The 27567-nt window shown below is 44.9% G+C and overlaps 1 protein-coding gene across 1 annotated transcript; it reads left to right on the top strand.

Annotated features, from left to right (window-relative positions):
* Positions 1-3600: 3600 nt before the first annotated feature.
* SSU72 (SSU72 homolog, RNA polymerase II CTD phosphatase) lies at positions 3601-22561 on the top strand. Its single transcript, XM_032131625.1, has 5 exons — positions 3601-3742; positions 9613-9756; positions 19221-19360; positions 20982-21100; positions 21909-22561. The coding sequence occupies exons 1-5, from the start codon at positions 3663-3665 to the stop codon at positions 22008-22010; spliced, it is 585 nt and encodes a 194-aa protein (XP_031987516.1). The 5' UTR covers positions 3601-3662; the 3' UTR covers positions 22011-22561.
* The last annotated feature ends 5006 nt before the right edge of the window (positions 22562-27567 follow it).

Genomic DNA, 27567 nt, shown 5'->3' with positions numbered 1-27567 from the left:
GAAATGAAAACTTCCTATGTATTTAAAGGTTCAAGATCTTGCTTGCCTCAAAGTGAGTCTGCCCAAACTGGTCATAACCACATTCTCTTGTCTACTTTAAAATTATGACAGCATTAATGGGAAAATGAGAGATTTATTCTTTGAATACTCGATTTTATTTACTAGAGGTTTAGACTAGAGGTAACTGGGTAGTTCAGGTGGTAACACTGATGTAAGTCTGAGGAAATGGAAATTTAATTTACAGTTTTGAGTGTGACTGTCTTCAGTAAGACACCTCTGCAGGTAATAATGGATACAGTGACCTGCTAAAACAGCACCTAGGAGATGCTAAAGAGATGTTTTTGTAGTCATTTCACATTTTTATTCATCAGTCTCTGGGGATTGCATTGCAACAGCATCCTGGGCAGAGGGTAAAACCAGAATATAAATCCTGATAGAAGAAAATCTGTCATTTTCTAAAGGATTATTTTCATTTCTTTCCCTTTCTACGCATTATAAATGGGATGTGGGAAACAATATCTCAGTTTCTCATTCATTTTCAGCGGATTAAGCTTTAATTGAACACATCTTGGTGTGTGGGAAAGAAAATCAGAGCATTCCCTGTTTGATTTTGTGTGACATGAAGCAAAACATCTGATAGAAGGATTTTTCCTTCTATCACAACTATAGAAATTTCCTCCACCGTGAATGTAGACATTTCTTCTGATAATAAAAGGGAAAATTACATGTGCACAGGCTTGGTACTAATTGAGCTCCCACAAGCCTTAGTGAGACTGCACAGTTCAAGCTTTCTCCAGTCTTTGCAGCAATTCCCAAAACATGCAGAGTAGCTTGTGGAGTGATAATCCATCCTGGCCTGTCCAGGCAGCAATAAAGAAATGGCAGAATGTTGATTTGTAACTGCCAAGAAGCTGCTTTGGGAAAAAGTGGAAATAGCTCCAAAGGCAACTACACATTCTCCATGTTACTACACAAGTACCTGCTATTAAAAATCCATGTGGTGCCTTCTTAGGTGTTTTATTATCCTGCATTTATCCAGTTATTTCCATTATAAATATCAGGCCACATCCAGGAGTTAAAATGAACAAGCTGCTTTTTCCTTGCCCTGTGCTGAATGTGAGGAAAACAACTGCTAAAATGTGAGCAGCTCAAAGCTCAGCTTGACCCCAGCTTTGAATCTTCTGGAGGAAACAGTCTGTGCCTCAGGCAAAGAATCTCTCTTAATTGCATTATGATATTTTTTTGTGGGACATAAATGGAAAGGCTGCCTGGCTTTATTTGGAGGTGCAGGCAAAAGCTGGTATTTTGCTTCCATGGAGACCTGAAGTTCAGTTTTATGAGGCTGCAAAATGCTGCTGTATTTCACCAGCACATTCCAAAAGAAAGGTGGGCTGGAAGGAGGAAAAAGTGGCAGGTAACAGTGTCACATTCCTGGTAAAAGCTTTGGAATTACAGCAGTGATGCATGGATGGGGGGGTTTGGCAGTTTTAAGCCTGAGTGAAACCACCCTGAGACTGGTGGTGTTTCATCACAGGTCTGGTCACTGCATTTCTGGTAATTCCCTAACCAGGTGATCTGCAGGGAGCCTTTGCAAGAATAAGAATTAAGAAGATGATGGGCAGGGTTAGGAACGGCTCAGAGGAGACCCAAGGAAAGGTTTTTGTGGGAAGGGGCGAGGGAGCGCTGAGGGGACACGTTTAGGTGGGAAATGCTGGGTGACAAAGGGGCTGCTTGAGGAAAGAGGAAAGATTTCTTAGTGCAAGTTGAGGGGATAGTGAGAAGAGCTTTTCTTTTTACGGAAAATACAAGAGAAAGGCAGAGGTTTTACGTGGAGGGAGAAGAGGAGGATGGCAGGTTGTGGGAGCAAGTGCTGAATATCAGGAAAAGGCTCTGCTGGAAGTGCTATGGTGATAATGGGGAAAAAATTCACAGAGTGGAAAAAACTATCAATGGGAGGGCAGAAAATATTTTTAGGAAGCACTGAGGAGAGAGTCCTGCCTTGCTAGTGAGGTTCAGCTTTGCTGGGGAATAGATTTGTTCCTTTGATGTCCTGTAATTCTCTTGCTCTGCTACCTCCTCCTGCCATTGAAATGGGCAAGTAAACCAAAGTGGAAAAGCATTATGAGATGGAAAAGGGAAAAGATGATTAAAACCTCAGAGAAAAACGGGACTGAGCTGGGTTGAGCAAGGAACACCGTGATAATTTCGATAATGCGAGAAAACAGTTCTGAAACCAGCGCATTTCACCACTTGGTGGGTACATAACCAACTCCTAGTTTTGGCCATTCTCATTTGTGCAGTTTTCAGTAAAAGCGTGAGCGTTTACTCCTGAAATGCAGAATCCCGTGATTAATCCTAACAGCAGCCATCTGTCCGCGTTTTGTTCGCTGCGGATCCCCCTGGGCACAGACAGGGCGCTGGGCTTATCCAGGTGTCGAGCCCAATTCTCTTCCTGGGGATGACTCAATCCTGCATCCAAGCGCTTCCCCTCGGGATCCTCGCGTGTCCCAGCCCCGCTGCAGCATTCGGCTGCCATCTAGTGCCAAAGGGAGGGAAAATTGTCCTAAAAACCTGCTTTTCTGACAAGCGGTGCTTTTAAATTCCACAGCCCGAGGAGCCCGCAAGATTCAGGGATTCGCGTTTTGCGTTGGGAGCGCTTGAGACCTCACCGCCCTTTATGTGAAGAAATCTTCCTAATTTTCAACCCGAACCTCCCCCGGTGCAACTGAGGTCGTATCCTCTCGTCCTTTCCCTTGTTCTCTGGGAGAAATCCCGATCCCCCCTGGCTGCCCTCTCCTGTCAGGGAGTTGTGCAGAGCCACAAGGTCCCCTCTGATCCCTTTTTTCCCCCAGGCTGAGCCCCTTTCCCAACTCCCTCAGCCACTCCGGGGGCTCCAGACCCTTCCCCAGCTCCGCTCCCTGCCCTGGAACGAGAAGCTTTAGAATGATGGAATATCCTGAGCTGGAAGGGACCCACAAGGATCATCCCAGTTCAAGCCCTGGCCCTGCACAGACACCGCAGCGATCCCACCCTGGGCATCCCTGACAGCTCCTGCAGCTCCGGCAGCCCCGGGGCCGTGCCCATTCCCTGGGTTCAGTGTCCCAGCCCCCTCTGGGGGAAGAACCTTTCCCTGATATCCAACCTAAACCTCCCCTGACACAGCCCCAGCCGTTCCCTGGGTCCTGTCCCTGGTCACCACAGAGATCAGCGCCTGCCCCTCCCCTTCCCCTCACGAAGATGTACATTGCAATGAGGACTCCCCTCAGCCTCCTCCAGGCTGAACATGCCCTCACATTCATCATAAAGCTTCCCCTCCACACCTTTCACTACCCTCCTCTCAGCACCAACACCTTAATATCTATTTTTTCATAATATTTGTGCCCCAAAACTCGAGGTGAGGCGGCACAACCCTCTCCCTCCAGGCTCCGCCTAACGCTTCCCAGGGCTCGCCGGCGACTCACACGCCCCTCGCCCAGCACCCTCCGCTCCCTTCTCCCGGCACTCCCCTCACGGCGGCCGCGGCCGCTCCGCCTCCCCCGCGCCGTGCCGCGGTTGGCCGCGGCGGGGCCCTGCTGACACGTCCCGTCCCCGCCCGCCGCGCTGCGCCGCCATTTTGTGCGAGCGGCGGCCGGGAGGCGCGGGCAGCCGCAGCCGTGCCCGCCATGCCGTCCGCGCCGCTCCGCGTGGCCGTGGTGTGCTCCAGCAACCAGAACCGCAGCATGGAGGCGCACAACATCCTCAGGTAACCGCTGCTGCCCGGTTCCCCCACCGTGCTGGCGGCGCTCCGTTGTCAGGGAGGTGCGGATGGGGCCGTGCTTCGGGGCCCGCGCCCGGCCCGGCAGGCCCGCGGTTGCGGGGCAGCACCCAGCTTTCACCCCGCCTTCACCCTGCTTGTAGCCGCTTTTCATCCCGCTTTCACCGCGTTTGTACCCCCTTTTCATCTCCTTGGTACCCCCTTTTCGCCCCGTTTTCAGCTCACCTCCTCCGCGCCCCGCTTCAGGCCGCGGTCGGGGGTCCCGGCCCTCCCTGACGGACCTGCGGCCCCAGGGCTGAAAACGCGGCCTGGGGACTTGGGCAGAGCAGGGTCCGTGTCTCGGCGTGTGGAAACTCAAACGTTCCCTTTTTTCCTTCCCCCCCCTCCCTTTTTTTTTTTTCTTTTCTTGAATGCATCTGAAAGGGGCCCACAGGGAAGCCGGAGAGGGAGTCTTCGTCAGGAGCTGGAGGGATAGGAGAAGGGGTAATGGGCACAGAGTGAAAGAGGGGAAATTTAGGTGAGGTGTTAGGAAGAAATTTTTTTAGTGTTGTAAAAAGGGTGGTGAGACGCTAGCACAGGGAGATTGTGGCTACCCCCATCCCTGGAAGTGTCCAAGGCCGGGTCGGACGGGGCTTGGAGCAACCTGGGGTAGTGGAAGGTGTCCCTGCCCCTAGGTTGGGTTTTAAGGTCCCTCCCAACCCCTTAACATTCTGTGAAGGTTAAGCCACTCCATGCCCTGAAAAGGGAGCCCTTTCCTCTCCCAGGAGAACCAGAACATTCAGTTCAGAATGCTAAATGTCTTTGAGATTATGAGTGTTAATCTGTTTAGCTCTCAGCTTGGCTGAAAAGGTGAGATGGGAGACTGGGACAGACTGACAGGCAGGAGAGACCTGATCTGCCTGAAATCATCTCCCTGAATTTTCCCTTTGCACTGCAGGAACATGATTAGGGTGGTCGGGTTTATTTTATTAAAGTTATGCAAAGAAACACTCACATTAGAAATACATACTGATGGCATAGTAAGCAAAACAACTCTGTGTAAGCTGTGTGCTACCTGTAAATAAAAATAAAAGCTTTGGGAGGAATAAATAATAGAAACATTTGGTCTGGCAGCCATCTTACTGTGACAGCATTTCATGCACTTCACGCTCACACTTGGCATCGGATGTTACCTGATGAAAACATGACATTGTTTTTCCTCTAATAATGCTGGAGCTGAGTTTTAATTGAAACCTGAGTTTTAAGGACAAAGTTAAATTTACTTGTAATGTCTGGTCTTTTCCTTCCCCAGCGTTTTTGGAGAAATAAATCACTTCCGGTGTGACTGATGTTCACCGAATGTGGCAGGGGTGGTTTTTTAAAGTCCCTTCTCCCTTAAGATTTTAACTTAAAAGTAACAAAACCGTATTTAGAAAACGTTTAATTTTATTAACATCTTTTGTAGTTACAGTAGCCGTAGCATAAATGGCAAAACAGATAAATTGCTGATGCTGCTCTAAAGAAATAACTGCCCATATGCCAGTAAACGTCAGGAAAATGTGTGTTGGCTCAAAGCCAGCCTGTCTCACCCGTTCAGGGCAGTGTCTTGCTCTGTGTTGCACTGCAGCTGGAAAGAACACATGATTAAAAGAGGAAGAAGAGTTAGGAAGAAACGGAGGAATTACGAAACTTTAAGGTATTTTGTAAGTGGATGATGAGGCTTTAAAAGACACAAATTCTGTGTGCTGTTGGAAGGCAAAGTCTGGGGTCCAGCACTCAGTGTGTTGCTTGTGTATTTTGTAATTAACCAAGTTTTAAACACTTTGTTCTAATTTTCCAGCAGAAGTCAGACTGAAGGTCTGTCTGAAGTTTGTTGATAGTTACTCTATCTAGAGCCATCACCACAGGGGTGTGTTGAGCCATGGAAGCAAAGGGGGACAGGAAGAGCAGTGCAGAAAGACACAACCCCTCTTTAAAAGCCGTCAGACTGGATGTGTGTAACCCTTCCCTAGGTCAGATCTTACTCATCCTGCAATGTTTGCTTTCACAGATGTGAGTGCAGGCTCTGCTGGGGTGGGGTGAGGTGAGAAGCAGAACAGGCCTGGGTGCTGTGTAAGCCCTGCACAGCAATAACAAAAACACCCCCGTGTTACCAACACAAACCCACAACGTAGCCTCACGCCAGCTGCTGTGATAAAAATTAACTCTACCCCAGCCAAAACCAGCACATTCTGTAGGTGATTTTATCTTTCATTTTACGTTTTGCCACAGAGCATGCACACTTAGGCCATGGTTCTCCCTCAAACAGAAGAGGAAGGCAGAAGGGTAAATCTCTCACAGCCAGACTTTTTTTATGCAGCAGTTTCCACATTTCTGTTTGCTTGGTAATACCCTGATGGCTTTGGAAGGAAGTTACTGAGTTCAAGTTCTCCGTGTCACTGCTGGTAATGAGAGCTCATAAAATGCTGGTACACACTTCAGCCACCTAGTCCTTGTTTTAGAAAGCTAACTTTTAGGAAATTAGGAGTATGAACATGAGATCTTAGTGGCAGCAGAGGAATTCAAATGTTGCAACCCCTATAGCAAAAACTTAAATTTCATATTGATGTGAAGACTTCTAGTTCAGCACTGACAGTGTTAGAGGACTTAACTTGCACCCATGCTGTTTCCATAAGTTGTTAGTCACAGCTTCTCTCCTGACATCATCTGTCAGCACCAAAATGCAGTGAGGTATTGACATTTGTATTGCCTAACTTAAGAAATCCTAAATTAATAAACCCCCAAGAAGGAGATGTTTTCACATTTTTATATTAAAGCACACTTTCATTTGACAGTTTAATAGTGATAATGCAAATTACAGCAAGTTGTTAGTATTCAAAATGAGTTAACAGTGCTTTTGTCCTGCTGTTCAACAGTGTGGGCTTGTTTTGGGGAGTGGTTTGGTTTTTTTAATATTGATTGGGTGGCATAAGATATTCTCTAAGTAGCCTACAAGGCTTGCTGGTTATTTTACTGCTACCTCTTGTGGAAAGGGATGTGGTAAAATTAGTGATTGGTCCCCTGAAAATCTTCACCACTCTGAGCTGCAGTGGCACTGCAGGATTTACTGCATTTGTTTTATTATTTAGTAAAATTTCTTACAGCCATTGTAAAGAGAGGCTGTGCTGTTACGAACGTCCAATAAGCTGAAAAACAATAAGAACATCTGAGATGCCTGAATAACAGTGAAATAAAAGAAAGGTGTGCACAAAAGTTCATGTCTCAAGCTGCACAGATTAATTTTATTTCTCCTGCCAGTGCCTGAAACGGAGTGGTCCCAGTCTGGTGGGTCAGTTCAGTCCCAGGGTGGTCTCTGCCTTCAGAATTGGTGTTTGCAGTGAGCTCTGAGATCCTTTGGAGGGAAATGCTCAGGGGCACTTGAGTGGTGCTTGTGAGCTCATTGTAATGAGCTTTGGACTGAGGTGAGCACACCTGCTGAAAATGAGATCTGTGCAGTGACTCACTTTGTCCTTAATATGCTGGCAGTTTATCTACAGCAGCATGAATAGTATTAAACAACTTCCTGAAATACGATCATTACTGTTAAAGTTTAAGCTCCACATTTTCAGAAATCAGTGCTAGGATAGTCTGTTAGTCTGTCTTACTTTACTCTTTATGACAAAGCTCATTGTTTTCCATCTTCTGGGTAGGTTTACTGGGCCAAAACCAAATACTGTATATTCATTTTCTTGTAGGAATTGTTCATTGTGAAAAATGTGCCACATTACCACAGACACCTGATGATTCCAGATGTGTCCAGCTGTTTAATAAAAGGCTCCTGAATAATGGCTCTGTGCAAGCATTTTTCCCTCTCCTATGCCCCAGTTGTTGCAAGAACGGTGTTGAAATGTTTTTAGGATATTTCATAGCGGTAGTATTTCATTGTACCTGAAGCATAAGTAGTGTAAAAACTGACACTACCACTCGCCAAGGTACAAAGCACAAAATTCCATGTGAGGAACTCCTATTCCAGCTATTCAAGGAAGTAATTTTGAATGGGTCGTGGGCCTTGGAGGCACAAATTTTTGATGTGTTGAATGTCAGAGATTTCAGATTGGCTTTGTACGAGATCATGCAAACTTCAGGGACATCTACAGCAATTGGAGGTGTGGAGGTTTTAATGTATGTGATCCAAGCAGACCTGTTTCAAAGAATAACATTAATGGAAAAAAAAAAAGTTAGGAGGAAACCATAGAAGAAAAGATCAAATTGAAACATGAATTTTTTAGCACTGCAATTTCTTCTGTACATATTATGCCTTTCTTCAAGTCCAGTAGAAGCAGCAGAATCAAGACTTGGGTCTGCAAGTATTGCAGGGAAAATAAATGAACAGTGACTCATAACTGCACCAGTTACATGTGATGGAGGACTGGGAGGGGCAAAGATTTGCACTTTTTTCCACTTGTATCCGTTTTCAGTCTTTAGTCCTGCAGAAAGAAGCAAGAAACCATCATGTATCTTGTCTGTTTACAGAAATAGGAACCTATAAATAGTTGCTGGAGGAAAAAGTGTGGGGAAGCAAGAAAAGAGAAGGGGGGGGGGCTGTGTTCAAGTAGGAGGAACTGAAGGAAATAGGTGTTGATAGTTTCAGAGCAGTGTTTGAGTTTGGGGCAGAAGGTGATCACAGTCTCTGCCCAGAAGCATTTGGGATCACTTTGAAGATACCCTTTGAAGGCAAACAGACACACTGAGTCCGTGTCTTCTGCTGAATTTTCTTGTCTTGTATGTGCAGACCAGGGAGTCAGAGGCTGACTCTTGCGCTGGGTCCCAAATCTGCTCACTCTCCTCAGAGGAAAGCACTACAAATTCGGGGTTATTACTGGGGATGTGGGGACACAGGCATTGGGTTGTTCACTCCATTCAGTCTTTGCTAAAACCATTGATGCTGGAAGTGTGAGTCCTTAAAAAGAAATGGATGAAGTTGTGGTCTCGCTGTTTCAAGTTAGATTGTCATTACAGACCCAAATGTTTCAGCCTTCTGGATGATAGCAACAGTATTTTACCATGTAACTTTGTCCATTACATCACTAGAAAATCTCTTTTTTTGTCCCATTATTCAGTATATTGCCATGTTTTGTAATATTACTGAAGGATGTATTGAGGTTCAAGTACAAATATTTCAGTTCATCAGCAAGAACATTTTGGCATCACTCCTAAAGACAAGCAGGGTCCTGCCTCCTTTTTTTTTTTCCCCAATTATAACTATTAACCAAGTAGTTGTTCATAAGAATGGAATGAAGTAATCCCTGGTTTAGCCAAGAGTTTTAGAGAGCAGCCAGCAGAACATCTGCCCCACTTGTGTAAAGGTAATTGCACTGTATGGTTTTCAGTGCCAGGCACACAAATGTTTATCCTGGGCTTATTAAATTAGGCTGTTTGGGCAACAAAGTGAGAAGAATAATGCAGTTGAGCCAACAATCTTAGCAGGACACTTAAATATTGACCAGTCAGTACAGTTATTTATTTGTATTAAGAGAAAAACATCTCTGCCTCCACTGTGTTGTCCATGAGCGAGTACACAACACACGCTTGTTGCAAATCCAGGATGTTGGAAAGCACAAAAGGACAGCACAGAAGACATTTCCAAACAGCTGTGTACCATAATTGTAAGCAAATTCCTATCAAATAGAGGTGTTTCTTTAGGAATGGTGTGTGAGTTTGGATTGTAACTGCAAGGAAAACACGCGTTGGGTACTCTTGGCAATTTGGTTGCTCAACTGTTTGGCTGTGATTTGGTTGCTGGCTAAGAGGTGTTTTTAAAATTCACTCTGTGTTCTTCAGCACTTTAAAGTCTATCCAACCTCATGGCTTTCTTTCCTCCCTTCCCTTGTGTCTTTCAGCAAACGAGGATTCAGCGTCCGATCCTTTGGCACAGGGACTCACGTGAAACTGCCAGGACCAGCCCCGGACAAGCCAAATGTTTATGACTTCAAAACAACATATGATCAGATGTACAATGATCTGCTTAGGAAAGACAAAGAACTGTATCCCTGTGGCATGGCCTCTTTAAAAAATCCAGTGTGGTTCATCCTTGAAAGGTGTAATTCATTATTTGGCATTAAGAATCTAGAGTTGCTTGGCTGGCGAACTTTAAAATGATTTTAAGTTTATAGGAGGTTTTTTAACAATGGGCCTCTAATGCTCCCTTGTAAATTGTTACCCAGTTCCAATGCACACATTCCAAATGCTCTTTTGTAGTGTGTTACCATGTTTAGCTCTTGAATGAACACATCAATACCCTCACAGATTGTCCATTGCCTCCCCTGCACTGTGGATCCTTCTCAGTGCTAAGACTGTCCTGGTTATGGATTTGGGAAGAGCGACCACCTCGACATTAATGTTGTATTTAGCTCAGACAAACTGCCAGGTAAGGCTTACAGAATACTTTCTCTGGGAGAGAGGATACCTTTCATTAAAGAGCTCACCCTTCTCACTGAGGATTTGTGATACGTGATTTGCTCTGTGCACCGAGAAAAAATAACCCTGTAGTTTGTTATAAACAATGGACAGAGGAGAGCCCAGTAACATTTAATCCTGGAGAGCAAAGGTGATCAGGGCTAGGCACACTACTGAAAATGTCCAAACTGCATTATTTTAAAATTCCTATATTTAAAGTTGATTTTTTTTTTTTTAAGAAAACCCACAAACAAGAATTGGGGAACTCATTCTAGATGTTTTTTCAATAAGTATCCTTTTTTAAAAAAAGTTCAAAATGTAGGATGTAGTCTTAAAAGGATCACATGAGATGTGCTGGTTTATTTGATTTTTTTTTTATCCCTCTGCCTATAGAGAAAAGGAAAATCTTGCAAACTCATCTTAATGAGGTATGCCATATCCATATCCTGATTAAAAGAACTGCTTAAAAGAAAATTCCTTGAGCTGAGAATTAATTTTAACAAGCACGAACGACTTGAGATTTCCTTTTTGAATTCTTCATTGCTGCTGTGCTGAGTATGGCAGTACTTAGTGACAAAAACCAACAGAAAGCCAACTTGTTCCCCCCCACTCAGCATGTTTTGGAGTCACCATTGTGGTTCTGCTCCATGCTTTGCTGTGTTCCCCAAATAAATTTGCAGTGTTACAGTTAAACCTTTTCTCAAGATACAGGAGGTTTAAACAACAGCCACTGCAAGGGAAATAGGGCAACAGCAAATGACTCTGACTTTGCTTTTTTGATTCTCAGATAATTTAAGGTTTGCAGACTGAAGACTGTCAGCACAGAAAGCAACTCCATTTCCAGAAGTGGGTTTTGAGGGTAAAGACTTTAACCAAAAGCAGACCTGCTCTCATCAGCGAGTTGTGGAATAGTTTTTTTGTGACCCAGGGTCCCAGGGGCTCTCAGTTTTGTTGGGTGAGCATAACCTCAGAGAGGGGATGGGAATTACCTGTGGGGTGGGAAGGGCTGCTCTCCTCATGGGCTTGGAGTGTGGTTGGGATGGGGGAACAGAAGGAGGGGTGGTTCCATATGATTCAGCTGCTTATTCTGTTTCCCAGCCTTGCTTTCATCATCTGTAGCCTTTCCTTGTGGTCTGAAATTTTGAGTCTTGCTGACAACACGCTGCTTGTTCCCATATTCCAGTGAGGAGACACCTGAAGTTTGAGTGCTCTCCTTCCAGGCGCTGTGGACACCAGATACTCAGTGACATTGTGGCTGTGAGGGAACATCCTCTGCCCAAATAAATGACCCCCAGGTTCAGAAAGCAGTGGCCTCAAACAGAAATGAGCTGCTGCACTATTGGACCTCACTCAGAGCAAGGTTCAAAGTGTGTTAGAGAGAAGAGATGCACTGAACCTCTCCTGTTCACTTGTGAAGAGGGGGGACAACTATTAAAAACCCATTCTGCAGAGACTAAAAGCACCTTCATTGCAGTTAATTAGTGAAATACAGAGTGCAGCCTCTCATACCTTGAAGGCATATGTTGAATTTCAGAAGCACAGGAATAGGGGATTAATGGAGCCAGGAATACAGATTCAGTTGAGTAGGTGGTTACAGTAGATCTAAAATGGAAGTACTTCAAAGCCTTTTAAGATGTGGCAGTTAAAACTTAGAGTTAAAATAAGTATCAGCATCTCCCATTGCAGTTTTAGAATGTAGCATTTAAATTCCCTGAGCCCCAATCGAGGACTGCCCCAAAACCATTTAACACTGTTCTGAACGTGGCTTTTGGTTGCTTTTTAAAACATTCCTCTTATTATTTCTGGGACAACAGTAGAGAATTGTTTGAGGAGGACTCGTTTGAGGAGGACACAGCCATGGTCTGTAGTACCAATACATACACCACCTTGTATTTGCATGTGTAACCCACCTTTCCAGCATTAGCATTACTTGTCCTTATGATTACTTGCCCTTTACAACTCTGTGAAGGGGTTTGAGGACTTAATTCTAATTCTATGGTGGTGACTTCAGAGGTGAAACAGAATCAGAGCAAAACTGCTGGTGAGCCTTGCCTTCAAGTGAAGGCAAAAGCTAGTCAAGGGTGAAACTTGCTAAACAATTTGAATTTAAGCCCAATTTAAATCTTCATCAGCAGTTGCTGTTATGCCCAGGGATAGGAGCTGTTCAAATGGAAATTTAACCAAAATTGTGCAGGAATTGCTCCTGGGTTCTTTATCAGTGTGAGTAACTCCATGGCTGATTGTTTCTTTCCTTTCCTCAACGCTGATGTGTCTGTGACCCTCACATTAAAGATATCTAATGATTTTCACAGATGGGGGGTATTTTTAATCAGGATTTCTAGGCAGCCTGCACCCACCCTGCAAGCTTGGGCTCCTGCTCTGTTCCTGACATTTTTTACTTCCTCTTTTAATTTGACCTCCCTAACTTTAGATAAGATTGCAATTTTAGCTCCTTAGCTACATCAGGTTATAAAATTATGGGGAGGGTGGAAAACGTGTCCTCAAGAACTTCCTAAAGCTGCTTCAGTTAGAAGGAAAATTCCAGAAATGAAGAAGAACTTGGTGCATCTCCCTTGAAGACACTTGATTCTTTTCTGTCAAAAAAAAAGGTAGTGATAATCTTGGTGATGGGATCTAGTTTTAACTCTGTGAACTCCATATTGAAGTTGGATGCCCATGTTGATATTTCCATGTAGCTCAGTCTTGAGGAGTAACTGACTTAAATTCTACTTCAGGTAAGCTCTTCATGCATGTATTTATCTTAACATTTTCATCTGGGTTTTCTTCATGGATTTTGAACTGATAAGCACTTGTCAGCTTCTGTCCTGAGCTGTCACTCCGAGTGTTCAGCAGGAGACCTGTGTCTCTGGAAGCCACTTTGGAATGTTTTGTTTAGATATGTTGAGGGATTTTATTTTTTTTGTTGGGTTTGGGTATTTTCTTCTCCTTTTTTTTTGAAGCCTAACCTTGCAAGAGCTAAAAATAGTTGAAGTCATGGCCTGTGTGTCAGTGGCAAATCTTCTTCCAAAAGCAGTGCAGTACAAGTCTCATTTTCTTTCTTACCATGTCTTTCAAAGCACTTCAGTGCTCCTAGAAATAGAGAGAAGGGATGAGGATGGAAAGAAGTGTTTAAACTGGATTTGAAGACTTCTAAGAGGCACATTTCTGCAAATCAACACACTTCCAGCCACAGGCTGAATTCCAATCCCTTTTTCTCCATGAAGGATTGCAAGACCAAAACGCTTCACAAAATCTCAGGCCTTTCAAAGGCAGCAATTTTTCAGTACTTCTTCACCTGCCTTCTGATCACACTGCCTTTAATCTTGGCTTCATTCACATTAAAAAGGAAATACATCAAATTGTTAAAAATATATAAGCTAGATATATATTATTTAAATATTATTTCCCGTGTGTTTGAGCCTTGGGACGTGGTAGAAACTACAGACCCCAATCTAATAGCAAATGCTTTTCAACAACATAAAACATCCTCTGCCATCCTGTCTCTTCTGGGTAGTCTGAAAGGTTTATTTCCCTTACCCAAGGTGAGTCCTAAACAGATGCTCTGAGGAATTCTGATTGAAGGATCCAGTCTGAGGCTGATGACTTGTATAAAATCCATTCAGAGCTGGAGTGATTCCATTCTTTGGCAGTTTCACCCCAGTTTGAAGCAGGGGAGCGAAGTGACAGTCGATGCTTCTTGCCTTGAAGTTGCCTCCTATTAACACAAAACTTCTGTGCCAACATTAGGGATGCATATGCTTTTTTTTCTTTATTCCAAACCAATTCCCATTTTCATGGTAGCAACTGTAATTCCTTAAGCTGGCATTAACTGCAAGCCAGGAATGTTTCCTGCAGACCTCATCCAGCATGGTGCTTTCTCTGCAGGCTCCTGGTGCAAGGTGGCCCTGCTGGCTCTGTGATTGTGTTCTCAGGTTTCCTAAATGTGCTAAATGAAATGTTCTAATTGATTTAGGGTTTGCAGTGCTTGTGGTTTGCTCTGTTTGAGGTACCTTCTCTGGCTATAACTGGAAATTCTGAGTTTCACAGCACAGAGCGGTGGCAGCAGCGGAAGCCAATTTGGAAATGGCTGTTGCAGCCCCTGATTCCCTGGGAAAGGGGTGATTCATCCTTTCCCACAGACCTCTCTCACAGCACTTCCCCCCTTCCCAGTCCTACATTTGCTGCTCATCTTTGGAATCTGGCACTGCTTCCCAAACCTGCATCCCAAAGAAATCATCCCAAAGTCACTTGTGACTCTCCCGAGCCCTCTCGCTCGCCTGCTGGTCCTTGGAATGACTGCAGAAGTGACACCTCTGTGTCCCTTACTCTGCCAGGTGATCAAACCCTGTAGATTCCAGCAATCCGAACCAAACTCCTCTTGAAGTTCACGCTTGGATGAAGTGCAGAGACAGCTGTTTGATGGCACAGTCAGACATGCCACATCCTCAAGTCATCTTGTCCTTGGTACCCTTGTCGTTCTGGTAGTCCCTTCAGTACATCTGTGACATCCCTTCTCTGCCTCTTTGGCACTGGACTTTGCCATTACTCCCTTTCTTTTCCCCTCTGACGGCTTCAATCTGTCCATTTTCACCCCAAATACAATTTCAGCTGCTCAGCACTAGCAAATTCTTGTCTGGCACTTGAGCTCAAGGTGTTGGCTTGCCTTCACTGATATGTGGGTACAGACCCCTCAGCTCTGGGGCTCAGCCAGGCTTCAGGAAGTGAGCAGGGCTGGAATGTGGTTATTTCTATTTGGTTATTTCTGTTATTTCAGTTGGATTTATCTGTGCAGCTCCTGGCTTACAAATGCTGGGTGCTTGCCCTTCACTAGGAAAAACAAGTTCAGTTTCTTTGCAGGTCATTCATGCACAGGCACGAATGTTGCAGAAATGTCACAGAGCCCAGCTTAGCATCTTCGTGATAATTTGGATGGCATATTTTAGAATCATAGAATGGTTTGGGTTGGAAGGGACCTTAGAGCTCATCCTGTGCCACCCCCTGCCATGGTAGGGACACCTTCCACTGTCCTGGGGTGCTCCAAGCCCCGTCCAACCTGGCCTGGAGCACTTCCAGGGCAGCCACAGCTTCTCTGGGCAACCTGTGCCAGGGCCTCCCCACCCTCAGAGGGAGAATTTTTTCCTAATACCCCATCTTACCCTGCTCTGTTTCCATTTGAATCCAACAGAACGCTTCAATGTTAAGATTTTATTAAGTTAGAGAACAACAAAAGACTTGTGAGCAGTCTCTGGTTTGTACTAAACTGCACAGCTTCAATTCCAGAGGAAAGGCATTGTGTTCTCTGGCTGTGGAGTGAAGGCAGTTATTGCAGTCATAACCACAGTGCTTGGAAAGTAGAATTTGTGCTGCCTGTGCCCATTTCCAGTCTTTCATTCCCTCAAAAAAGGAGCTGATTGGGAAGGTGGAAGAAGGTTGGGCAGCCTCACCCCCCACACACACACTTCATTTAAGGAGATGTCCAGCTCCTAGCCCAACTGCCAGGCAGGCTTTAACACAATGTGTTCTACTTATAATGCAGATACTAACAAATGAATTAAGGTGAGATGGAAAAGAGACCTGCAAATGCCATTCATGCTTGGGTGAGAAGCACTCTGCTCCGCTCCTGGTTTTCCCAAAGAAGAAATGCAGTGTCTGAGGATGGTGTCAGCTGCACCAAAGGGAATAATCAGCAGATTGATTTGAAGATGTAGAAGCTTTGGGTGCCAGCCATTACTTTAAAAGATTTTTTTTGCCCCCCTAAAAATGATGTATACATTTTAGCAAATATCATTTGCCCAGTTACGTTTAATAAATTGGCCTGTATATTTTCATAGAATGGCCTGGGTTGGAAGGGGCCTTAAATCTCATCTCATTCCACCCTTCTCCATGGGCAGGAACACCTTGCATAGACCAGGTTGCTCAGAGCTCCACCCAGCCTGGCTTTGGACACTTTGGGCAGGGGGATAGGCATGGGAATTTTAGTTGTGTATATAATTAATTTCTATACCCCAACACTTGCAGCTCAAATCACTTGTGAGCTTCAGCTTCACATGGGAGTTAAAATGAAACTTATTGAATGCTTGGATCAGTAAGATCATTATTTTATTATACAGCACAGAGACTTAACTGTCTTGGCCATTTCTAGGTTGGTGCTCAGGGCTTTTGGGTTTTTTGGGTCCTGTCAGTGACAAATAATGATAAAGTTTGGAGGGGTGAGGGATGTTTGGAGGGATGGTTACCCAGATGTCTGGAGCACAGAGCAATCAACTGGATGGTAAAAGGCATTTCTGGTGTCTGTGACAGGAGTTTTAAATTTGGGTAGCAAAAGCAGTGAAAGCTTTAGGGGTTTAGCTAAACACATCCTTTTTGTTGTTTAAATAAATCTTCACACTAGTATGGGATATTCTTAGCTAAAAGGAGAGAATGCAGAGTCAGTAATAGAAATTCTCCATGAGAATGAGCAACAATGCTGTGCCTGTTGGAAAAATTCGACTTTTGTGCTGCAACATCTCCTTTTTATATCAAGCCTTTGCACTGCTGAGTCGTCATGCCTAAATTCCATCACTCTGTGGATCTGTTTAGCACAGTTACTCCAATAAAGGTGAAATCTGAATTGGACTCAGTTTAAAAATGAGATGGATTTCCTCTGCCAAGAGTTTGCAGTAGGTGAAGAGAAATGTAGGCTTGTTCTGGTGTCCTCCTGAGCATGGAAGGGCTACAAAGGTGTGACAGCACAGAAGACCAGGGGAAATTTTGTCCTGAAAAGAGAGCAGGGATGCACAGGACAGGGAGCATGGAGTTGAAATGTGTTGGAAGGAAATCAGAGCCTGACTTAAGTGATTCAACACCTGCCAGCGTGGTGGAAACCATTAGTAAGTTGCAGTATCTGCATTCACCTGAGCTCCCAAGGAGCAAGAAGCTGGGTTTATTATGCACTGGAAGCAGTTTTGCAGAGCTGATCCCCTGCCTGCTCAAAGGATGAGGTGGTGCTGGCTTTTTCCAGGTGAAAAAGATTCCAGGCAACCAAATCGGAAAGCGCCATGAATCTGAACTGCTTCTCTCAGTCTCCTTTTATAGGCAGATGGACCCTTGGAAAAAAAAAAAAATAGCTGTAAGCTGGCAGCAGAGAGCTGGGCTGTGAAGCAGAAATCTTGTGTGGGTTTGGGAATCTGCGTAATTCTGTCTCCAGGCTCAGTCAGGAAAGCGAGGGGACAGATGCCAGCAACATTTTATCCTAGAAAGGGAAAAAAGAGAACCCAAAAAAGTGTGTGGGATGTTGTGGATTCTTTTTCCCCCCTCTTGAACTGCAGGATGTAGAAATGAGGAGTACAGAGCCCAGGAAGGGCTCCCTTTCCAACTGAGCAAAGCAACGCAGGCAGATGTTGGCATATATTGGAAATGGCAGATATTTTGGAAATGATATTTTGAAAATGCAGTCATTTTCCTGCTCTGCAGATAACCAGAGGTCTGAGGTGGCTGCATCCAAGTGGGTTTTTTTTTCCAAGTGTGACTAACCCCAGGAGAGTTCACAGGGGTGCTGGGGTGAACCAGTGGGTGCTGATGTGCAAGAGCTGCTGGTGAGAGCTTTGGGCTGTAAAGGACAATTCTTTAATAATACAAGCAGAAACCTTCTGGGAAAGAAGAGTGGTAAAAAAGGCTTGGGAGTGACGTGGAGAAAAGAAAGGCAGCAGAAGTCATTTGGCTAATTGACAACATTTAACTGTGCTAAACAGCCTATCACTCAGTTCGTGGTGCACAATTGAAATTACAACAAGTTGAAGTGCAGTGGTGCAGACACACAGAAGAACTGAATCTATTTTCAATGTGAAGTAGACTCCTGTAGGTAGAAAGCTGGGTTTAATTTTTAATGTAACTTAAACACTGGAGGGATTTAAAAGCTTTGGAGGCTGTTTGCTTGAACAGGAGTACCTTGAGCACACAGGTGCACATCTGGGCAGTAGAATTGGAGCTCCTGCAAGAAGGTAGGCAGGAAGTTGTAGGTCTTTTATTACAAAAATAGTAGTGTTTCCTGAAAAGAAATACATGTCTGTCAGCTTTTCAGCAAGGAAATAAGCCCAGATGACCTCTTACAGACTGCTACAAATAATGGAAATTGTTTTATTCTCAGAATTCTGTTATCTCAAGAAATTACAGGCTGTTATCCCTGTTATTCTATTGTAAAATGGCTTAAAATACAGCTGTGTTAAAGTCAGGAGGAGATGCTTCCACTCCCAGGCTTTCTCAGTCCAAACCTTTCCTGGTATTCCTAATTCACCCCTAAAACTTTGCCTTCAGAGGGAGTTTGGTTTTACTCAAACCTGCAGATTGATGTGACAGTCAAGCCTGGAGTGCTCCTGATGAAACTGCACGTCCCAGGAGGGTGGGGAAACAGTGGGATTAGAGAATCCTGACTGCAAAGGGGCTCCAGGATGTAAAATCAGAGCCTCAAGGTTACAGCACCAGCATAAATTTAGCTCCCAAGCAGCATCACAGATTCCTTTCACACAGTGATGAGGCTCTGACAGGCATAAAGTCAGTGTTTTTCTTCATTCCCATTTATGCATCTCAGGATATTTTTATGGGATGTGCTTCTGAGGTTTCTTTGACTTCCTTTGGAGGTTCAGTTGCATAAACCCACGTTCCAGGGAGGACTTTGTGCAGGTGGCACCTGAAACACCACAGGATTGCCTTTGAAGAGCGAGGCCCCTGGAGTGAGGGCCAGTGGCTGAAGGGAATGTAGGACATCCTGCTCACAGAAACAGCACAGGCTGGGGGTTCTGAGCGTTTATGGATATAAAAATAGTTGCCCAAGAAAAGTTGTCCTTCTGAGGGCCTTTTAAAGCTGTGGTGCCAGTGACAGGTCTCTGAACAGCAGCTGCATGATGGGGATCACACTGTCACCTTAGGAATCTCTTCAGTGGTCACTGATCTTTAGATTTGCAAACAGAAAGAATATTTTATTTTAAAGGTGCAGTTATTATTTAACTTGTGCTGGTCATTTGCTCAAAACCATGACTTTCCTTCAAGTAAAGATACTTAACTCAAGCGTCTTCAGATACACACAGAATGGAATTTTACACATGTTGGACAGAAATAAGAGAATCAAGCCACGACCAGAAAGATTCCAGAACTGCAAAGATGTTTTTGATTTGATCCTAACGTGTGAAGAAAGAGTCTATGATCAAGTAGTAGAAGGTAAGGAGCTTGAACTGGTAAACCAAGTTAACTTTGAGTGGTTTTTTTTCCCTCCTCCCTGAAGTCCTTCACAAATCTGGAAACATCTCTGTCTCCTCCAACTACTGAACACCAGTGAGGACAAGAGCTTGCAGTTATTGATGCAGATTTATGCACCAGAGAAGTGATGGCTGAGCACTTGTCCCCTAAAGGTGCTGGCAGCCACACAGAGTGTGTATGCACAGCAAGGGCTGGATAAGGAAATTTATAGAAACTCCGTGTTTGGTTTGGAAATGCTCACGGATCTCAAAAACTTAAATTGGGATGAGCTGATGGAAAAACAAGTCTGAGCTGTCTTCCTTGTGCAGCTCCCCTCCCTTCCCTGCAGAAGGCTTCCTGTGACCTCCCAAGCAGTTTATCCCCCTTAAATACCTCCTGTACGGGTGGAGAAACTTCACTTAACCCTGCAAATGTGCTCCAGCTCTGCCCTTAAATGAGTCAGAGATGTGCCAGAAGGATCTCAGCTGGGGATCCACACGAACACAGCACAGGGGATGCATGTGAACTCCCTCAGAGCCCTGGGGTTCCAGCAGGAACTCCATTAATTCCTGAGCTCAGAGCCTTGTGTCTCTGGAATTGCTGGGTACGGGTTTGTGTGAGGTTTAAGGAGTTTCCTCCACGCTGAAGCACCAGCCACGTGAATTGGTATCATCCACAGAACTTAAAGGTTGTCCCTTGGCCTCTTCAGTGGTCATGTCACAACAGCAGGATACTTCTGGGCTTTGCCAGGGTTCTGAATGTTCAACTGAAGGGTTTGAAATGTGTTGGTGAGTTCTGAGAGCAACTGCTCTGGTCCTTGAGGGGATCTTCAGCAAGTGGAAAGCAGCTCTCACTCTGGTTTTTAGATGGGAGGGAGGGAGGTGAAAAGCAGCCCTTGCTGATTTTCCAGCTCTCTACCTTCACAATGCCCTTCACAGCTGGCCCAAATGGCTCTGGATGTGAAAAATGATATTTTTAAACAGGTTTGCCAAAATGAAGGTGCAGAGTGGAGGTAGGAGAGATCAACTTTTGGCTTAGAAACTGGATGAAGAAGGAAGAATATGTTAGAGAGGCACCACACTAACACATGGGTGCACTTGTAGGAAAAATGTTTTGTTTTTTTCCTCCTCCACCCTTGTTAGTAAGTGAAAAACATTCAATTAAAGTAGAATTTGCTAATGTGACTATCAGTGCTTAGCTTGCAGGAGTTCATCCTGCAGTGGAACATTCAGAGTGTTGAATGTACAGTGCTTTTAAAAATAAAATGAGCAATTAAAACCCTCCAGGTGAGGAAGCCCAAAATCCTTCTTGACTTTTGAGGCTCTTGATCTTTAAAATTGTCAGAGTAAGAGGAGCAGTAACTGCTCTTGAGCAGGACAAGTAAACTGCCATGACCCTTTCATTTTGTTTCCAAAATCCACCTCTTGTTTTTTTGAAATAAAAGGGATTATGGTTTAAGACAATATTAAACAAATTCTAAAAAACACTTTAGAAAAGATGAATGTGACAACCCCTATGTATTTTTAAAAATCGTATTACTACTCTGTGTACAATATGATACTATTCCACCCAAAGTTTTGCTGTTGTGTTTTGTTTTAAATAGATTTAAATTCCAGAGAGCAGGAGACGTGTCAGCCAGTCCATGTGATCAACGTGGACATTCAGGATAACCACGAGGAGGCAACGCTGGGTGCTTTCCTCATCTGTGAGCTCTGCCAGTGTGTAAGTAAAGAGGAGTCAGGAATCCTGGGGGTGCCTTGGACCCAGCTGGCTGCTCAGGGGCTGGGCTTTGTTTGCTGCTCCACAAAGCTCCTGCATATTACAGTTGTTCTGGTAAAATCCATGTCAAGATGCAAATTCCCACATTCTCCTGCTTATTTTCGGAGCTGTTGGGCAAGTGGGTGAGTTTAACTGAGCTCGTGGTTTCCAGAGTGAACTCCTTTCAAACCAGTTGTAATTAGGTGGGATTTAAAAGTGAGAGTTGCATTCTGAATCCCAATACCCTTAAAAATATCCTGCATTTTATTGTACCACACTAAACTAAAAACTACAGCTAAAATGAGCTGCACTCAGTGTGATGAGAGCAGAGGAGGAACCTGTGTCCTTTTACACTCCAAGGCTGAGGAGTTCACCATCCCAGGCTGGTTTTGACTCCAGCCTGTGTGATCTATTCTGGTCTTAAATCCTTTCCAGCTCCAAGAAACCTAAAGAGGGTTCAAGGAGTTGAAATTTGAGCCATCTGTTCCGTGTGCCTGGAGCTATTCTGGAGCCTGCGTTTGTTATCTGGGGAGGAGGGATGGTGCCTACTCAACAAAGTCCTCCTGAAGTGCCACTTGGGTGGGCTGGGATCTGCAGATAAACATAAAGCAGAATATCTGTGCCTTTGGGAATGCTGGGAATCTCAACAAAAGCACCATTGGGTACAGGCTGCCGAGTGAGATTTCCCAGTAAACCAAAAAACTGGGATTATTACAGTGTTCTAAACGCCATGTCCTTGGAGCCTGGTTGCTCAGTCTTTTTTCTCTTCTAGATACAGCACACAGAAGACATGGAAAATGAAATAGATGAGCTGTTACAGGAATTTGAAGAGAAAAGTGGAAGGACTTTTCTTCATACTGTCTGCTTTTATTAAAGCACATCTGTCTCTTAGGCCTTAATACAGATGAGGGAAGCATGTGTTTAAAGTTCTGATTATACTGTATTTTCCTGGAAAATGAATATTGATCTTTTGTTTGTTTGTTTGTTTGTTTGTTTAAAAACTCCTTTTCAGTGTCCTTTATTTTTTTTGTTTTTCAGGTATTCTGTCACAGGTAGGCAGAGATACTGCTTGGGCTTGTACATATAAAAAATGATTAAAAGTATACACAAAGGCCACCTATTTAAAAATGAAAATCAAGTTTTTCTTTAAATCCTACTTTAATTATTATAAGTAGGTTTTTAATTATAAAGAGAATGTTTCTTGAATATAAGTTTATAATGTATTTTTCCAGCTTATGGATTTATTTTATTTCAGTTGTGCTTTTTTGGGGGGTTTTGTTGGTTTTTTTTTTTTTTTTTTTTAATTTTAATGTGACAGAATGGCTGAACTCTGTGAGGATGTGAATGGAACAATGAAAAAACCGAGTATCTGTATATTATTAGCTATAAAGTTGGAAGCATCCAATAAAAATAAAAAACCTGTAAGTTTGTCTGTTTTCAAAATAGAAGCTGAGGAAGTGTAGCTGTTCTTTTTGAGGTAAAACGTGGAATTTTTGTGTGAGGTGAAAGACTGTGAGGCTTTAACTGGAGCAGTCAAGGCCCACTGGATATAGGGAAGATGGGGCAAACTCCACAGTCAACAGAAATAATTTAAAGTTGGGGTTTTTTAACCAAAGTCGTTTTGAATGGAAGCATTTTCCTCCCTGACAGCAAAAGTAAACAGAGAATGGGGGTGTGCATACAAATAGAGCAAAACCTCAGAGTTCTGTCTGCTCAGACTGATAAAAGTTAAAACAAACCAAATTATTCCACTTTTCACAGTGTGTCTGGTAAAGTGCTGTTGCTTTCAGGCAAGAGAAAATCTTAAAAGTTGTTTTTTTAAAGGCACCTGTGGATGATGTGGAGCAAAGAAGGCTCTTTAAAACCGGGCTACATGAGGACAACTTTGTAAACATCGTGTTGGAAGTGTTTGTGCTCCTGGCTTCTCTCATTCTGTCACTGGCCTCTGACAGCTGACAGGAATCACCTCATTTTCCTTAACTTCAGTTGTTTTGCACATGCAGGAATTTGGTGCCAGGACTTTCAGTTCAGGCCAACATTGGCAGTGTTGCAGTGAGTCCTGTGGTGATGCTGCTTAACCTCTTTGAGGGAACACAAAATATATATTAAAGACCATCATTTCAGGTTCCACAGCTGCAAACTGCAAGTCCATACTGGAAAATGCTTCTTGGCAGCTGCAAATGCTGAGCTCTGAGTCAGGCCCTCAAAGAAACCTTACACCTCTCCACTCCTGGGAGCTGGGGCTGGCTGGGCTTGCCACGGCTTTGTGGTAAAACTCAGCCCTCTGCCAGCTCCCTCCCTGTCCTGGACAGTGTCCAAATGGGTCAGTGCATCCTAACTTGGGTCCTGGGAATGTTTAATAACCCAGAATTACCTGTGCTGGGGTTTTTCTGTCTGTTAAAAACAAAGCAGAAATTCTGTGGAGAATGACGAGATCAGAACAAGCAGGGGATGGGGAGTTGGAGCAGCAGTTGTGATGAGGTTTGCTGAGTGTTTCTTTTCCAGTTGCCTGTCCCGTTTTATTCCTGGAGACTCTGTATTTGAAGGATTTCTGCTCCTCCTCATTTGTCTGTCTGGTACCATCTCTGTTTCCATGGGGATATTTCCAGCCAAAGGAAGGAGATGGTTCTGTAGGAACTGCTTCAGTTGATCCCTTTAAGAAGACATTCCAAGCAAGCACAGTGTGCTGAGTGTTTGGAGCAGAGTTTTCCTTCCCCAGCACTGAAGTTGCTCTGTGGCAAGGTGAAACTTGTTTGGAAATGTTTTCTACTTTCAACATAATTCATCTTATCCACAGTTCTTGGCTGTTATTTCATAGAAAGGCAGAAAAACCCCACACAGGGTGTTTTAACCTGTGATTTGTGTGTTCATGGGGATTTACAGCCGTCCTTTCTGTGGATTAGTTAGAACCCTTGACATGTCACTTCTCATTTAACGTGCAGGTTACTGAAAAATTTATGATTTATAGAAATACTTTTTCTCCACGTGCTTCATTAGCACTGAAATCGCCAGTGAAGCTCAGTTTACACAGGGATTTTATGGGGTTCTTGCCTTTGAGATACACACATTTATATATTCAAAAATATCTCTGTGTGGGTGTAAAACTGGCTAAACACAAGGCCAAAGTTATTTTCTGTGTCAAAAGAAATTTCAAGAGAAACATTTAATTTGAAGGAAATGGGACAAAATGTGGTTTTCCTTTAAGAGCAGGGGGGGATATAAATGTTTGTGTGCTGGAGACTGATGGAGAATCAGTGCTGAAAGATTTCAAGGTCCCTTGTTGCCTTCTCCCTCTTTAGTGGAGAGAAGCAGGAAGAGCTCACATCCTGTGAGCACAGACTGAGAGGAATGAGAATTTCTGCTGGCAGGGAGAGTTTCCAGCGATCTGGGATATTCCCCCAGCTTCCACAGGGCGGGCAGAGGTGGCTTTAAAATGCAGATTCCTCCCATCCCCTCCTTTCCAAGCACAGTGGTTGTGTTTTGTCAGCACTTCTCTGGCTTTTTTGACTTTCTATGAAAGGCTGGATGGATTAAAGAATGACATCTATTGAAGTGTAAAGTTTTGCTCTCTGTGAAGCTGATGCTGCTCCTGTGTGGGCAGATCTTTGCCAGGGACTTCTTGGGGTTTCCATCCCTCTGCAGATCCCATCCATGAGGCGCACAGCAGCAGAGCCCTGCTCACTCCTAGTTTGAAGTCTCTTTCACACGAGTCACCCTTGGTTTTGCGGTTTTTATTGTGGTTCTTGAGACCTTCAGAACATTCAGAACATCCTTCTCCCTGTCAGCGACATCAGCCCGTCTTTCAAATGGTCTTATGTAAACAAAACTGGGGATTCTGGTGGTTTTCTCCCTCTGCACTGCTGGTGTCTTATTCCCGAAGTTCCCTGCCTGTTGAGGAGTGCAGATCATGCAATCAGGCTGCCCGTGGCGGCAAAGAGCTTCTTCCCAAGGTTTTGGTGTTGCTGGATCTGTGCAAAAGTCGATGATCCCAAATAAACTTCCCCAGTGCAGCAGCCCGAGGAACTGTTGCTGAGTATCCAGCTTCATTTCTCAGATGTGCTGGATCTTAGGAGAAGGTATTGATAAACACAAACACTCGTTCTGGCACAAGAACTGGGGGGAAAAATGGGAATAAAAGCCAATGAGTGGAGTCCAGAGAGGGTATGGAAACAATTCAAAAGGAAAAGAAATGCTTGCTCTGGTTGGCGTTAGACTCTCCTGTAAACCCTGCCTTGTGTGAGCACCACAGAACTGAGCTGAGGTCGTGCTCCCTTCAAGAGAAAAGCAGAGGGAGTCAGTTCCTGCGGGTGTGGTTTGTGATAAACTCCTACCTGGGGCTGAATGTTCACAGGGGGGGGAAAAATACTGATTAGGGACTGACCAAATGCCACTGAGATCCCTTGAGGTGGCCTGTGCACTTGTCCAGGTGGGGATGGTGCTGACAGCACAACCTGAGGCTTGGAGCTGAGCAGGAGCCACAGGCAGGGTGGGTGCTGGTTTTCCAAAGGCAACAGCTAATCCTAGCGGTAATAATTAGGACTGAGTTTAACAAACCCGTTGTGGTGCCAGCTGGAAGCTTAGAGAGACACTCACACCTTAGAGAGTCCTTGCTCAGGTGGGGGTGTCACCTGGCTCAGCGCAGGTGTGACAGCAGCGCTTTGCCCAGGACCAGGCTGAAGTTTGTCACCTGTCAGGCAGCTCTGCTGAAGGTGGGAGGTGAAGGGCACTGGGAGCAACCAGGACTGTGGGGCTCACACCCAGAGGGGTCAGAGCAGGGATGTCTGGGACCCCAGAAGCCAGGACTGACCACAACAGGGATGTTTGGGACCCCAGCAGCCAGGACTGACCACAACAGGGATGTTTGGGATTCCCAGCAGCCAGGACTGACCACAACAGGGATGTTTGGGATTCCCAGCAGCCAGGACTGACCACAACAGGGATGTTTGGGACCCCAGAAGCCAGGACTGACCACAACAGGGATGTCTGGGACCCCAGCAGCCAGGACTGACCACAACAGGGATGTTTGGGATTCCCAGCAGCCAGGACTGACCACAACAGGGATGTTTGGGATTCCCAGCAGCCAGGACTGACCACAACAGGGATGTTTGGGATTCCCAGCAGCCAGGACTGACCACAACAGGGATGTTTGGGATTCCCAGCAGCCAGGACTGACCACAACAGGGGTGTTTGGGATTCCCAGCAGCCAGGCAGGACCTGTGCTCCAAAAGCACAGAAAGGGAAATGGCTTTACTCGAGCCAATGCCAAAATCTCTCCTCAGTGCCTCCAGCCCAGCTGAGAGCTGACCCAGCCTGGTTTGTGGGAGGGCTGGGAGTGCAGAAACACTGACTGGGGCAACTTCAGTTCCACAAAATCCTCCGAGACTTGTCTTCAAACTGTCCCCTCCCGTGGTTTTATTCATCTGTGACTTTAGAAACGCTTTTGTTTTCCACAACCAGCAGAGTAACCAGCTGCAGCCTCTCTGAGCTCTGCACTTCCATGGCAGAATCCTCTTCTGAGCTCAGTCAGAAGTGGAAGTAGCTCAGGGCAGAGGGTCGTGCAGGGTGCAGCAAGAGGTGCCTTCCCAGCCCTGCTGCTCTTTCGCATGAAGAGCCTGGCTTGTCAAACGTTTCATGTGTGTGGTTCAATTTTAAAAAATTAAAAAAAAAAAAAATCTGCAAAGCAATCTGTGCTCTAATTTGAGGACACCATTTAGTGATTTTAATTGTGTGACAGTATTTTGGTATTTTCAATACCCAGTAGTAGGTTAATGACTGCTCCTTGAAGAATGGAGTTTATATAACACAAGTCATTACGTAAGAAGGCTGATTGTGGCCTGAGGAGCAGAAGGAAAACAAATACTCAAAAATGCAAAACCCAGCACCAGCAAACTCTGCTTTGGCGACCCTGAGAAGCCCGAGAAAACGAACACCTGGGTTCTAGCGAGGAGAAACTCACCCTGAGCAAGGCTGAGGACCGGGAGGGGAAGGCACTGCAGGACATCAAGCTCAGCTGCCACGCATTTCCCACGTGGTGGATGGAATCGCTTCCTCCACCTCGCCTCGTTTGCTGTAAAAGGAACAACAACCAAACAAGCAGAAACTTATCGGCTGGTCACTTGTTTTCTTTTCATTTTCCCAGCAGCTCGTAAACGTGGCCTGAGTTGGACTGACCAATACCACAGTGAGACAAAGCCGTGGAGATCCTGAAGCACGACCCTTTCCTTGGCCTTAGGGTTTGGTGGATGGGACAAAGTTCTCTGTGCCACAGAAGTGACGGGGTCTCTCTGCACCACCCCAGCCTTTCCCGGGGGACCAAGTGCGGGGAGGATTTGCAGCAGAGCTGGGATTTGCTCCCCGCTCCAAGGAGAGCCGGGCATCCTCTGCCTCCCTTGGGTGCCCTTTGGGTGCCTCCCGCGGGCGGGGGGCGCGGG

Source organism: Corvus moneduloides, chromosome 22 (genome assembly GCF_009650955.1).
Source record: "Corvus moneduloides isolate bCorMon1 chromosome 22, bCorMon1.pri, whole genome shotgun sequence".
Lineage (NCBI taxonomy): Eukaryota > Metazoa > Chordata > Aves > Passeriformes > Corvidae > Corvus > Corvus moneduloides.
This window is presented reverse-complemented; position numbering and strand designations above follow the sequence as displayed.

Coding starts and splice junctions, on each gene's coding strand:
- SSU72 (XM_032131625.1), top strand. CDS start 3,663: ATGCCGTCCGCGCCGCTCCGCGTGGCCGTGGTGTGCTCCAGCAACCAG. Junction 3,743..9,612: donor GAGGCGCACAACATCCTCAG/GTAACCGCTGCT, acceptor TGTGTCTTTCAG/CAAACGAGGATTCAGCGTCC. Junction 9,757..19,220: donor CTTAGGAAAGACAAAGAACT/GTATCCCTGTGG, acceptor AAGCGTCTTCAG/ATACACACAGAATGGAATTT.